Source organism: Alligator sinensis, unplaced genomic scaffold, assembly GCF_000455745.1.
Source record: "Alligator sinensis unplaced genomic scaffold, ASM45574v1 scaffold768_5, whole genome shotgun sequence".
Lineage (NCBI taxonomy): Eukaryota > Metazoa > Chordata > Crocodylia > Alligatoridae > Alligator > Alligator sinensis.
In genome coordinates this window covers 1,196,097-1,210,767 of record NW_005841991.1, presented here as the reverse complement: position 1 = coordinate 1,210,767, position 14,671 = coordinate 1,196,097, and the positions used below count along the sequence as shown (strand labels likewise).

General features: G+C 43.0%; 1 protein-coding gene across 4 annotated transcripts in view; it reads left to right on the top strand.

The window, feature by feature from the left end:
* The window catches only part of MPP5 (membrane palmitoylated protein 5), a 68,033-nt gene that overhangs the window by 17,567 nt on the left and 35,795 nt on the right, over positions 1–14,671 (top strand). For all 4 annotated transcript variants that reach the window (XM_025201368.1, XM_006021403.3, XM_006021402.3 and 1 more), the window contains one exon: positions 2,339–2,852. In XM_025201368.1, the coding sequence (XP_025057153.1) occupies positions 2,486–2,852 (367 nt within the window). In that variant the 5' untranslated portion in view covers positions 2,339–2,485. The remainder of the gene's footprint in view (positions 1–2,338; positions 2,853–14,671) is intronic.

Genomic DNA, 14,671 nt, shown 5'->3' with positions numbered 1-14,671 from the left:
GAGCTGGGGAGGGGCCTGGTGCTTTCCTCCATGGCTGCGGTGCCCCCTGGGATGGTCCAGTACCAGCAGGCGGTTGCTGCCTGGGGGACCCCCACACAGCTCAGGGACTGCTCAGCCCATCAGCAGCTCATGCCTCCCCTGCCACCAGAAGCAGGTAAGGATCAGGCCTCCACCCTTGTGTACATGCCATAGGGGTTTAATTCGGTTTAATTCTCACTAAATTGAAGCAGTGCTTTTAAAAACCCACCATTTCAATTTAGGGAGAACTAAACCGAATTAAACCCCCATGGCATGTACAATCAGCTTGCTTGAATGGTTTCAGTAACTCTAGCAACAGTGGTTAGGTAGAGGAAATGGAGTAATTTTTCTAGGCAGGTTGTATGTACTCTTTGCTTTGCTTTTTAAAATGAAAAACATCATTTCACTCTTGGAATTGCAAGCTGGCAGAAACTTGTGTAGGAGTTACTAGAGCTTCTTCATTACCTTGCTATTTGTATTTAGTTTTCAGTATTATTCAAAACTACAGCAGCCTCCTCCAAATGAAAACATTCCTTAAAAATAAAGGGAAAAAGCACACTAACGGGAGTTTTAATCTGAGGCCATACTATGTAAAAAAAAAAAAACCAAAAAAAAAAAAACCAAAAAAAAAAAAAAACCAACCTACAAGAAATGTCATGACTTAGTTTTTAATAACAACAGTAATAGGAATTGCCAAGTTTTAAACTGGAATTGAAGGGATAAAAGGACTTAAAATGTAACTATGGTCATCTTAACCAATCTTTTCTGTACAGTTTTCTTAGGTGCTGTTCTGAGACAAAAGAACAAACTCCCCCAGAATAAAAAGATCATCGCAACCTTGTTACCTTCTGTTCAAGGATGCTCTTCAGCTTGCCTTATGTAATAATAATCAGGCAACAGTATATGTATGAAAACCTAACAGGTGTCAAAGACATGACCTGCAAGCCATATCTAGCCCTAGGTGTTACCCTTGGGTCTGGAGTTAACCCGCACGCTGTGCGCTGGACTGGTTCCATGTACCAGTGGCCCTACATGCAAGGCCCAGGATCCCTGCTGCATTTGACACCTTCTCCAGCTAGTCTGAGACATGCATTATATGTGGCACCCATCCCGGCTCATCCAGAACATTCCTGGTATGTGGCGTCTGCCCAGCTGGCATGGGATGTGCACTGCACATGGTGCCCATTTCAGCCAGCCTCAGATGAATGCTGCATGCATTGCTGCTCCTAGACAGACACTGCAGGCAGTACAAGTCCCAGATTGGCCAGAATGGGCATCATGTGCAGCACAGTCCTGGACTGGCTAGAGCAAGCTCTGTTGGGGAGCAGGGATGGGGGTCCATGGGCTCTGTCTGGACCATGGGACCAGCCACATGCCATTAATCCAGCTTGTGGACTGGCCCTGCACCACTCATCTGGTGTGATAAATCTGCCCTATAAAAATAACTTCTCTTTTTTTAACCTTCACATTTCTCCCCTTCGCAAAGGCTGAGAGAACAAACTAATTGACAGATGTTTGTAACATTGCTTACTTTGTGCAGCATTGGAAAAGACTCAGATGACATGGTGGTGAACATACTATAAGAATTTGTATCTGATTGGTAAAGAATTTTACCAAAGGTATGAAATTGAGGTCATAACAGCTGGTTCTGTATCTCACAATGCTTTTCATATAAATAATTATTAGTAGTTTACACACTCCAAATCTAGTTACTGACTTTCTTCATACTTTAATTCCTGCTTTTCAAATGTATAAATATCCTTAATTACAGCAGTTTTGAATAAGTATCCTATTAAATAGTAGCTGTCCTACCCCAGAGATGTTTGCTACTAGTGAAAAGGTGCTTGTGTGGATAGGCCCAGGTTCTGCAAGTAGTCTCTTTTAAAATCCAGGTGATTACATTTCTGTATAAATTTATTCACACATTCAAGTATTTGTAGAACTTGAGGCATAGTTTTTTTGAAGTCCTTTAGAATGGAAGGATAAATGTAATTAAAAATGTGAATAGAAACTTTCAGAAAAATGCCAGTTTTCAGTCTTGTACATTTAAGTGCAAAATCTCCATTGCTTGATCTGAAAAATATTAAATGCTAAGTTTTTTAACAGTTATAAATTTAATTTTTTGAACACTGACATATGAGGGTTGCTAAAATGTGTTAATTAGATTCTTGAGGATGCTGTAGTAAACTGTTCTTAGATAGGGAATGGAATACGTGCATGATAGATTTAGAGAGATGTCCAGTTTCTGGCATTATGAAACTAACTGGCTTTCTTACTAATTTAGTTAGTTGGTAACTTTTTGTAATCTTCTTCCCATTAGATTTCCTTGCTGGATAGTTCTTCAACTTTGCCTAATGGAAGGGAAATATTTTTTGACATTATAATGGATTTTAAGTGGCAGCATAAAGCAAACTGGCCCTGTCACAGAATTTGTGTGTGAGAAGTAATACAGTTTATTACATATAACATGACAACTTCTCACATGAATGGACACGTAACAGAGGATTCTGATGGTGAAGCAAAAAATGTGGATCTTACATCTTCTGAGGAGTCACAAAAGCACAGAGAGATGGCTGTTGATTGTCCTGGGGATTTGGGCTCCAGGATGATGCCAATACGACGAAGCACACAGCTAGAGCGGATTCGCCAGCAGCAGGAGGATATGAGGCGCAGACGGGAAGATGAAGGAAAGAAACAAGAACTGGACCTTACTGCTTCAATGAGGCTTAAGAAACTAGCGCAAATTCCTCCCAAAACTGGAATAGATAATCCTATGTTTGACACAGAAGAAGGAGTCATTCTGGAAAGTCCTCATTATACTGTGAAAATACTAGGTAGGTAAAAAGTACAAGTTAATGGGGAAAATACTCCTTTTTATAAAAATACTGTTAGACTACTGACAATATTAAACTGAAGTTATGGGAAGAGCAGCACTGAAAGACAAACTTTTCATCCTATCTTAGTGGAAATAAGCACTTAAATTTCAAACTGCAATCTCAAGCAAAAGTTGAAGAAAGTAAAAATATAATAACATTTTAAATCATTATTTCCATCTGCAGTAGAAATTTAAGATTTGTTTCTTGTTCCCAGCTTTTAAGAGACCTTTGACAAATATGTTTTTTTCCCATGCTTGACTACCTCTAATTCTTCAAACATACATTTGGAGTTGGTTGATTTTAGCATACAAAGGTATAAAGTTTGTCTCGCACCTTAAACTGGTTCTTCTTCCAATTGGTCAAAGCTTCCTGCAGAGTGTATCTAGGAAACGCCCACATAATAACTGCTTCATTATTTGGGCAGTTGAACTCATTCAGTATCAATGGGTTGCTGTTGCTGGCCTGATCCTTTCTGTGCTCTGAGCCTGAGCATTCAAAACAATTAGCACATGGTATATCAAACATCAACCAATTTTTGTTTCAATAGTAGTTAAACATTAAACACTTTGGATATAGCTCAGATTTTGCAGGCAAGAGTTGCCTGTGGTCTCATTTTATCATGTAGTTTTTCTTAACTTTTAAAGTGCGTCCTGTGTGCAACTTTTGTTCCTAGTTAACTAGTCCTGTAGTTGACTGTCACATTGTCAAGGCTGACTTTCTTCCAGGTTTTCTTCACACTTTTGCATTGGAAATAAAATCTTGCCTTAATAAGTTTATTTCTTGTTAAATGAAAACTGTTTCTAAATTACTAGGTGCTTTTTTTCAGTTTGAAATATTTGGGAAGCTTTATAATATATAGCCCATCACATCATGTCTCACTCCAAAATTTATCTGTTACATTCATATATTTTGAGCTGTTCAGATGTTCTTGCTGATGTGTACATCTGTAGGATAGAGGTCCACTGATAAATCAGTCCGATATTGGATTGGAACCAATATAAAGAAAATTGACTATATCAGAAATCAGTCTGATGTGGCCAATAAATGCTCGTACGTGCACGAGGCCACAGTGCAGCACACAGGCAGCGAGGAGCATAGCCCGAAAGCTTGGGGTGAGGGAGGGAGTGAGGCAGGGGCTGGGGCGGGTGCTGCCCAGCCGGGGCAAGGCGGGGTGCAGGACAGAGCTGCGACTCATCTGGGAAGTGCGGGGCCAATTGGAGCAGCTCCCACTGCTGCATGCACTCTGGGAGGGCACAGGGTGTGCCCCTGGATTTGCGTGGGGTGGAGCAGGATAGGACGGGGGGGTGCCCCCGGATCTGCATGGGAGGGGCAGGGGGGCTGCAGCTGTGGGCTGGGGTTGGAGTTACGCCAGGCTCTTCCTGGTGCGTGGGGGCTGTGCTTCCAATGCGTGGGGGTGCTGGGCCGTGCTGCACTTGGGACAGGCAGCGGGGAGAGAGGGCATAGGGGGCTACAGCAAAATTTGGGGTGACTGCAACCCCCCTGTAGCCCCCCTCCCAGCGTTGCCACCACCCGCCCCGAGTGCAACGCGGTGCCCCCCCTGCCCCTCCCAGGAAGAGCCTGACGTGGTCCCCGGGGCCAGCCCACAGCTGCAGCCCACCCCACGCAGATCCAGGAGCAGTCCACCCCTGTGCCCTCCCAGGGTGCGTGCAGCGGCGGGAGCCTCCCCACCCCCGAGGCCCCCTGGATAAGCCGAAGCTCTGTCCCACCCTGCCCCATCTGTGCAGTACCTACCCCAGCCCCACTCCCTCCCTCACCGCAGGGTGGCATTGATCTGCCCCCACATCCCTTCCCTCTCCCCCTCCACCACAACAGACACAGCTGAACACAGTACCAGTTGGACACAGCTATGTCGGAAATCCAATTGGCATAGGCCAATATGCCTCCTTAAAAATCAGCTATCTGTATCAGTCTCCAAAATCTCTATCGGTGCACCCCTACTATAGGATGGTATCTCTGATGTAATGTACTAAGGAGTTAGAAGCCTTTTTTTGCTGGTAGTGCAGAGATTAGAGCATCTGCCACTCCAGTAGCCAGGCTTTAAGAGGAACAGATCCACAGGGCTAGAACAAGGGTTCCTCAATCTCTGAGCTGTGGAACTATGACATCTGACCCCTGGGGCTACCAGCAGGTAGGGGAGTTTGGCAGTGGGGAAGCAGTGACAGTTCATACTGCCATTCCTCCCCCACTGCCAAATTTCCAAGCCAGGCCACATGCCTTCCACCCCTGTCAGTCCCCCACGTGGCTGGATTGGGACTGGGCTGTGCCCTACCCTTCCATGCCCCCCCCAGGCAGCTAGACTGGGGCACCCCCTCCCCTTATGCAGCTGAATTGAGGCTGGACTGCCTCCTTCCCCCTTTTGTGTGGCTGAATGGGGCCCTGCCATGCCTGACCTGAGCACTGTATCAGGACCACTATCTGGATTAGGCCCTCAGAGAGATCAAGCAGTGCCCATCTGGCCCACTTGGCAAAAAGGTTGAACACCACTGGACTAGAATAATGACCTCCCACAGGGTTTTACCCACTTCTAGTGCGCGCGCGCGCTCTCTCTCTCTCTCTCTCTCTCTCTCTCTCTCTCATCTTTTAAGGGTGAGCTCACTTAAATTTCACACACATCCCAGACTTTAATTAGAAGGATACAGCAAAGGTTTATTTTACAGTTTATAAAGTATGATCATGTCCTCATTCATATTCCTTTCAGATGACAAATTGCTTTATTTCAAACACTCTCTACATAAGCAGCCCCTGTATTTCAGATGCTGCCTATTTCACTATCCACTTTTAAGCAGAGTTCAGTAACCTTAATTTGGACTTCAATTAAAATAGTGCCAGATGAGGAAGGATTATTTTCCTATGTAGTTTGTAAAGCATGTAATTCAATGAGACTTCAGTCTGTACTGGGACCTTTGGGCACTTTATTAATATTTAATTACAGGTGAAGCTAGGGACACTGCCCATTATGAACCTTATCCAACACTCCTGTTTTGTGAAAACAGAGATTTATAACTTTGCAGGACTTTAATTGCTTGGGCTTAAATTTTCCATGCTGGCTGATTGCGTCAACTGTTTATTTCTTCTTTTTTTTTAATTTTCATTTCAACCCAGATGGCTTTACTGTTAGAAAGAGATGGGCAAAAATATCTGGATTATGTGCAAATTCAGAATGCTCTCAGGCTCTTATATTTATGTACTAAGGACTTGAAATTTGGCAAGGGATGAAATTTGGGCCAAGGCTTCCCCATATCTAAACATCACCCAAACATGGCCAAATGTATTAGCCTTTGAAAAACAGTAGTTCACACCTGCTTAGTAGAGACTTGCTAGAATTTAACAGCTAAAGTCTGTAATGAGCACGCTTCATCCCCTTAAGCAGGCCAAGTTCTTTGGGTAGATGTGATATCTTTTATTATCCCCTTAAGGTTATTTTTAAATTTTATTAACATTATTATTAAAATATCACAATTAATATATAAATAGATATTAATTACATATTATTACAATATGATTAAAATATATTATTTTAAAAGATTATTATCTTTTATCATCCCCTTAAGGCACCTACACTGGTACTGGAGGGGAGGAGAGAAAAACTGGCAGTTGGAAGGGGAGCCTGGGACTAGATAGGCAAGTACACTGAGCTATATGGAAGAGCTGGTTGAGATTGAATGAGCAGAGATTGGGAAGGAGCTGAGGGACATGAGGTCACTTGACACTGGACACAGAACTAGAGACAGACTGAGATTTAGCTGGACAAGGAAACAGACTAGGAAACAGTGGGAAAGAATAGGGGAAGGAGACGGAGACACCATCCTGAAAAGGAGTCAGCATAGGGGTAAAACTCAGACTGGCTGATAAGGAAATTTGGACAAGGTATTGTGAGAAAAGAGGTACGGTAAGGTGCAGGGAGATGAGAAACTGGGATTAGGTCTTTGGAATCTTGGGATTCCAAAGAGGAAATTGAGCAGATGAAAAATGAGACCAGTTAGGCAAAGGTGACAAAAACTAGTTGGAAAAACCTGAGGCTGACATTGGGTTTGAATTGGCCAGGAGAAAAGAACTGAGATACGGAGCCAAGAATAAGGAAGAGATAGGACTGAGACAGGAATGGGGTCAGCAAGTTGATCTTGAAGAGAAGTGGACAGAAGTTTATACCCATTAGAACAAACCCCTCCTATGCCTTGAGTGGAACCCAAGATTCTTGCACTTCACCATTCTTTGCTGTCAGCAAGTACGTATGAAATCCACTGGCAAAGTGTCTCTCATGCTCTTATAGTACTGGTTCACCAAAGTATTCGAATACCATACTGATGAGCCCCCAGACCAGTGGTGCTCAACTTTTTGGGCCCATGTACCAGGTGAGTCACGTGGGACCTGATCCACAGGCCAGATTGAGATCTGCACACTAAAATAAACTCCTGGGGCCTAACAACACCCTATTCCTGTCCCACACACTGGGATTAGGCCCTGGGAGCCTGGTGCCACCCCCTCACACCCCTGTGTACTGGGATTGGGCCCTGGGATCCCAGTGCTACCCCCTCCCACCCCTGTATGCCAGGATTGGGCCTTGGGGGCCTGGCACCACCCCTCTGTGTTGGGATTGGGGCCTGGGAGCCTGGCACTGTCTCCGCATGCTGAGATTAAGGTCTGGGGCCCAGTGCTACCCCCACCTGGCCCCACACGCTGGGATTGTACCCCCAATCTAGCACATTGGGCTTGGGACACCCCATAAATCTGGAAGTTTAGCAGCAGTGAAGTGGTGCAACTGCTCCTCTGCTACCAAATTTCCAGACCACAGGCTGGGAGGTTGAACACTCTTGCCCTAGACAAGCCTGTGTAAATGTAACAAAGACCGCACTGTTCTGCCTTGGCGTTCTTTTGCTATAGTAACAACTTGTTTCAAATTGCCAAAATACAAGTGGAAAAACAAAAGATGTTAAAAAAATATGGATGGTGGTTCTGTGAAGCATGGTTAATACTGGAATTAGCGTGACCTAGAGGTCACATCAGATTTGACATGTTGCAAAGCTCAAAAACTTTGTTTCATATTTAATCGTGTGACCCTCAGGTCTGTAGTTGCCCATAAGGAATCAGTGTTCAGCTACTAATACAATTGATCTCCAAATCATAATTTTCTTTTCATAACACTAAACCCTAACAAAATGGTTCTATAGCAGAACTGTCTTCCCCCAGCGTTCTCGCTTTAAAAAAAAAAAAAAAAACAACCCTATGAATGTGTCCTATTTTTTCCACCTACTGGATAAATCAACTTAAGATCTGACACTTTTGCTAAACTTCAAAAGAAGACTTTCCTCTTCTGAAAGCTGTCAGCCCCTGTTACTGGGTGAAAAAACTAGTTTAAGACCATTTTTTAAAAATAATCTGTGAGGTGGGGAAGATTTGAGCTCATAGTGTCAGTTCACCTGAAAATTTATTAAACACTCAATGACAGAGGCCAGAATATTGCTTTTAATCATAAAGGCCAGGTACAGAGATTACACTTTTACCGGCATAAGTGATTGGAAACCGGTTGATACCCATAACGGAACAGAAGTTTGGCACACATGGACTGGTTTAAAAAAAGATTTGTTGAGATACTACCAAAACCCCTAGTTCGTCACCAGGAATCCTGGTTTTCCTTGATAAAAAAATTGCAAAGTCTCTGATTAAAACCCCACAAATCCTTGATTAAAATGAAAGGCCCTCCAGTCCCTGTCCCCTACACACACACACACAGCCCCCTGGCCCTGCTTATGCCCCTCACTCCCCAACCACAGCCCCCTGTCACCTTCAGCTGCCAGGGCTATAGGGCCACAGACCCAGATCCACAGCCCCCTACCCCCAGACGAGCTTCTCATGGCCCCATCCCACTCCCCGCTGGGGCCTGCAGCCACACATTGCAGCCCCAAGCCCCATCCACCACCCAGTTGGGCAGTGGCCCCAGCCCTGCCCAAATCCCTCTCTCCCTATGTGGGCCTCAATTCCTCCCCCCTACCCCGCCTGGCCCACCCAGTTTACCTACCGGCACTACTCTCCAGGCTGCCTGGCGGCCATGTATGTGCACATGGTGCCCCTTGCCTGGCCGCTGTTCTCCCGCTCCATCCCAGCCCCTTGCATCCTGGAACTCTGCCAGCCTGCAGAGAGCTCTTTGCAAAATTGCAATATCTATGGGTTTCTCCAGTAAAATGAGAAATCCACATTTGCTTCTGGTAAAGGGAAAAATCTGTGGTTTTCTCCATTTTTTCCATGACAAACAGAAAACCTGGATCCTTGTTGATCACTGACTAGGTTTAAAAATTGGGATGGACAAAAAAAAAGTTAAGCAGACTTTTTCCTTTAAGTTTAATCTGTATGTATAAAATACAATAGAAGTTTGGAATTGCCAGTCTGTTTTAGAGGCTAAATTTAAATAATTTCAATGATATAAAAAAATCAAGTAGTACATATTTGCCAAAAAAAATAAACTGAACTACTGCACTGGGCAAAGACTGTTTAAGCTCATGGAAAAACAGTGTGCTGAAATGCTAAACCAGCTTTTGGTGGCAATAGCCTCTTCTGTAGGTGCAGAGAAAATACTTTATTTTCATTTCCAATTACTCATGTTTTTCAATTCAATGACCAGTTTGTTTATACTTAGTTTCAAATTGGTGTGCTTCATTGGTTACCAACCAGGATTAAAATTGCTGATTTAAAGCTAGATTTTATGCCAGGTAATTTTAAATCTTTCCAACTTATTAAAAAAGCACCATGTTTGTTTCCCACAGCTATCTGGGTACTGTAGAGCAGCAGAGAAGATTTAAGTTCCGGAAAAAAAATTAAAATTATGTATCACCAGTGGCAGTTTGGATAAATTAGTAGTATATGCCTTAATTTGTAATAGCTAATTCTTCTGCCATTTATAATTTGTATTTAAAAAGACTAACAGCAGCTAATTCTTCCTTTCCCTCCTTTTCTAGTCTGCTAACATGCCAAACTACAACTGAATCCTCCCCTGCAGTTGCGTATTTCTTTTTCCTGCCAGTCTTTTGATTAATACATACATTACATAGTGTTAGGACATCTTCCTGCCATTTCATAAATCAGCAGAAAAGGCTGCAAGTGTTCTCCATAAACACAGGGAAAAATAAGCGTTTGGGTGGCAGAAGTTGCATATTTATTGGACTCGCAGTAGTTAAAAGAAGCCTCACTTTGTCTGTAAGTAGAGACTCATTATTTTTTTCAGTAGTCTTTGTTTTTTCTCCTAAGAGACATTATTTGAAAGTGTTCTGAGGTGGGATTGACTGTAATAGACTTGTTTCTCTCTTGTGATGATGGGGGCATGTTAGTTGGCGTTTTAGATGTACTATACCCAGACACAACCTTCTTTTATCTAGGATTTAGAAATTTGAGCCTTGGAAAACTTTAGTTTCAGCAAGCTCCACAAATTTTTATGTATACATTGTCAGTACTTGTTGTGTAATGGGCTACATAGGCATGTCTCTTAAGTTGCCCTGCGGGAAGAAGTAATTCCACAGAACTTCCCTTATCTTCCCAAGCAGTTTCTCCTCACTTTTTTTCTTGCTGTTCCAAGAAAATTCTTTTGTCATATGCAGCATAGAACGCCGCCCTGTGACACATACGAAAGATCAGTGTAGAATACATGCAGAAAGACAAGAGTGGTATGGAGGAGCAGCATGGTGTGGCAGGCTAGTAAGAAAGGGCTAGGAAGAAAAAGAGGAGCTAAAAACAGCCAAATGTTGTTGGAATTCAGGTAGGTAGAAGTCTATACAGAGAGAATTTTCTGGTTTATTCTTAATGGGAAAAGGATGAAAAAATGCATGACAATTGAGACAAATGAGTGGAGGGGGTAGAATGAATGAGTATTGGAAAAGCAAGATATTTATTGCTTACGTTACATTAATTGTACTCCACTGGTGGTAAAATTCAAGTTAGATTGTTATATGTGTAACTACATTCAGCAAAGGAAGGTATTTCTAACAGCAGGGTGGTTCTGCTTGTAGTTGAGCCTAAATGTTTGAGCATAGGAATTCCTTGTCAGTGGGCATCACCGAGCCAGTGTGATCAGCATCATTGGCTATACGATGAGTTTGCCAGATACCACTCTGGGGATCGGGCGCATGATGTACATGGTTTATTAGTGAAATGCTCATGATCTTTGGCACAGCTCATTCTAGTATGCTCTGGACTTCACTCGTGGAATGCTCAGAATTTTGTAAACTGATTTGAGCTGTGTGGTATCTGGGAGGGAGATGAGACTGGACAGCTGCTCCAGCACGCTCCTTCCCCATTTCCTTGGTGTAGGGATAAGGACATTAAAATACAGAAAAATGGTAAAACAGCTATTCCCTGCAGAGAAGAAGCCTTTGACCTGTAATAGGCAGAAGAGTGCCCCTTTCTTCTTTGGGCTTGTGCCAGGCAGTGTTCCTTAAATTCCTTTCAGTCCCACAGGAAAGGACCTTGTTTGCATTTCAGCATCCCTCCGGCTTTCTCATCCAGGCCTCCCTCTCTGGTCCGTGTGCATCATTGCTCACTTCCTTCTCAGTGGTCTGGCTACCCAAAACAGACAGTTGGGGCAGCTTTAAAGACATAGGCGGTGGAAGGCCGGGGCTAATGGGGCTTAGCTCCCCCAAACCAATTTCACAGCGGCTGGCAATGCCAGCAGCACCATGGTGCCACTGTCCTGCATTGCCCAGCACTACTCAGCATGCAGCCAGGCCAGCACCCCACACACACTCAGCCTGGCGCAGCTTCACTGCTTCACCGTCACTGCCACACCCCACCACAGCGCTGTGCCCAGCGCCCCTGCTGCACACTCATCTGCTGCTGCATACAGCACCAGCATGCAACAGTCCTGCGGGAGGGAAAGGCGGGGGCCAGGCAGGCAATTTTACTCAGTTCCCCCCCCAAATAATATTTTCCCCTGCCACCTATATTTAAAAGACTTCAGAAGGAGTTACTTGGAGCTTAGAAAAGCTATATAACTGACTCCAACCCCTTTTGTAAAGCATTTCCTCTTCTTGTTTGCTTTAAAAGCAATGTCAATAGTCTCTTCTCCATCCAAAAACTTCTTTGTAAACCTAGGTTTCCTGTAACATCAAATAAATTCTCTCTGCTCAGTGTTCTGAGTAAATTGACACTGTTATGGCTGTGACTATATCAGTGGGGGACAACCTTTTGGGCAGGCATGCCGCAAGTTAAGCCTCGCAGCCTCCTTGGGGGCCACTTTGATCTCCTTCTACCTGATCTGCTGCTCTGCTTTCTGTTCCCTGCTGCTGTGCTCCCTGCCCAATCTGCTGCATGCCTGACACAGAGGCTCTGTGTCACATGTGCCACACTTGCCATGAGTTGGCCACCTGTGAGTCATGGATTGGCCACCCCTGTTCTATACAGATTTGCAGCCAAGCCTGGAATCCTGGCCTGGAAAAAGCTTCTTTGCACTTGGTGTATGCCCGAGCTAACAAATAGACTGAGTAGCTTTGTCCCTTAATGTAACTCTGATAGTGTCTGGGGTATGTATGCAGGACACCTCCAAGCTCTTTATTCTGTGTGATTGCTAGCCTTGGAAGTATGGGAGGAAGTGGACAGGGATTCTTTGTGGACAGGGGAAGCTGTCAAAATATGGCCTTCAAAGCCAGCTACCTTCTCTAGCCTGCTAGAGGAACTCCAACCAGAATCCTCATCCAAATTTGAGTTTTTGAAAGGCACAGGTGAGTAATTTAGAGAGCAAAGTTTGTTGCTTGCATATAAGATGTTGGACCTTTAATGCAGCAGTGGCATTGTTGGGAAGGAGGGGGAAGAGCAGCGATTCTGGCACCTTGGGCTCGGTTCGGAAGTGACCTGTGCTTGGGCTATGCCCTGTTAAAGCAGCCCTTCCTGTAAAATGTTGCCAACACCTGAGTCGCAAGAATAAACCCATGAGCGAAACTTAAAGAATGACCAGTGGAGACTAAGAAACTGCTTATCCCACGCTACCCTGCACAGAAGAAAACTGCCTATAGAGTTTTATGTTCTTAATATGTCTCCACCAGGGTCAGAGGCTTTTCAGTGCATGCTTAGTTTAACCCTGTGTCAGTATGCTGTGTTAGTTTTTTCCTGCTTATTTATCCTCCCTCTGACTTTTTTCCTTATAGCCTGTCAGAAAAACACAATTGGATTGGTTCAATTTTTTTTGTTACAAAGCAAATTCAGTCGGAATAAAATTCATTGGAGTGTACTTTGTTGAAAGAAAATTAAAAGCGTGGCATACAGATGAATCCATATCATTTAGGAAAATATGCTTTATGTCCATTGGCCAACCATCTCAGTTATCCCTCCTACCTGACAAGGGGTCCAGCCATGAGTTGAATGTGGCTATCAGTCCTTGAAGTATGCCTTTTTCACTTCAACCAAGAAACCTGGTGATGTATCTTAATTTTCCCCAAATTGGACACCTGGATCTATACTGATTATTTTATGTAAAAAAAAATTTTATAAATTTAGGTTGACAGTTTGGTAACCTACAAGTGACTTCTTTAATGAAAGTTAATAACACATAAGTATGATATTTACTCAGTGTTTGTTGGTAAGGGGAAATTTGATAGACTTCTGAAAAGATCAGATGTCAAATTTTCCAATTTGGAATTAGTCTCTAATGGGCTATTCCTTTAGGAAGAGCACCACAGATTTCAGGACTTTCGTTGAGTTTTAGGCTAAACACTAAAAATTACTATATTAATAGCATCTCTAAAAACTTTACAGTAATTGGTGTATATTATAAAACTTGTTCTCATGTAACTGGGGTAGTTTTGGAGAAATTATTCTGTATGTGGACTGCTTTTGGTTTTTGAGTAACCTAGATGATAAATTGATCTCTTCATTTGGCTTTTAAGCCAACATTTAAAGTGTCAAACAATTTCTTCTAAGCCAGGGGTGGGCAAAATGCGGCCCGGGGGCCGGATGCGGCCCACCAGGCCATTCTATCCAGCCCGTGGGGCCCCTAAAAAATTTAGAAAATTAATATTTATCTCCCCTGGGCTGCCTGTCATGCAGCCTTCAATGACTTGCCACAACTCAGTAAGCGGCCCTCTGCCCAAAATAATTGTTGGCCCCTGTTCTAAGCCAACATTTAAAATGTCAAACAAGGATATATTTTTAAATGATATTTTCAAAATGGTACCAAAGAGTTGATATGGCTAGTTGGTTATATTTAAAAGTTAGGATAAAAAACTAGTTAGTTGGGTGATGTGGTGCAGTCTTTAACACTACCCCCAAAAGTACTTTTAAGTACAAAAGAGTAATAATGAAACCAGTTATTAAGCCATATTAAAGTTCTGTATTCCAACTAGAATTCTCAGTCTAAATGGTAAAGAGATTTTTAGTCTGAATTGTCTTGTGTTATGCTGAATTCTAAAAGTATTTCATATTATCAGGAGAGAATTTTTCTGTCCTTCATCCTTTTACTCTTTCCTGCCAATATTCTAGTTCAGACTTGTTCAACATTATTTTCATTTTAGAAATTGGATACAAGTACATTTGTCAAGCAGTAATTCTGAAAAAAAGTAAATGGGTAAATACAAAACAGAGTTTGCTGTTAGCTAAATAAACCTTTTAACGCAAATGCTGAGATTCTGTGCAGATAATTTTTTTTCTTAAAATACTTAACATATCAATGACCATATTTACCCAAATCCAAGATGACTTCAAATTTAAGACAGCCCCCCAGTTATTAAATTCTAGACATGGAAAATATATATATTTGTTACAATTATCCATGTCTAGCATCT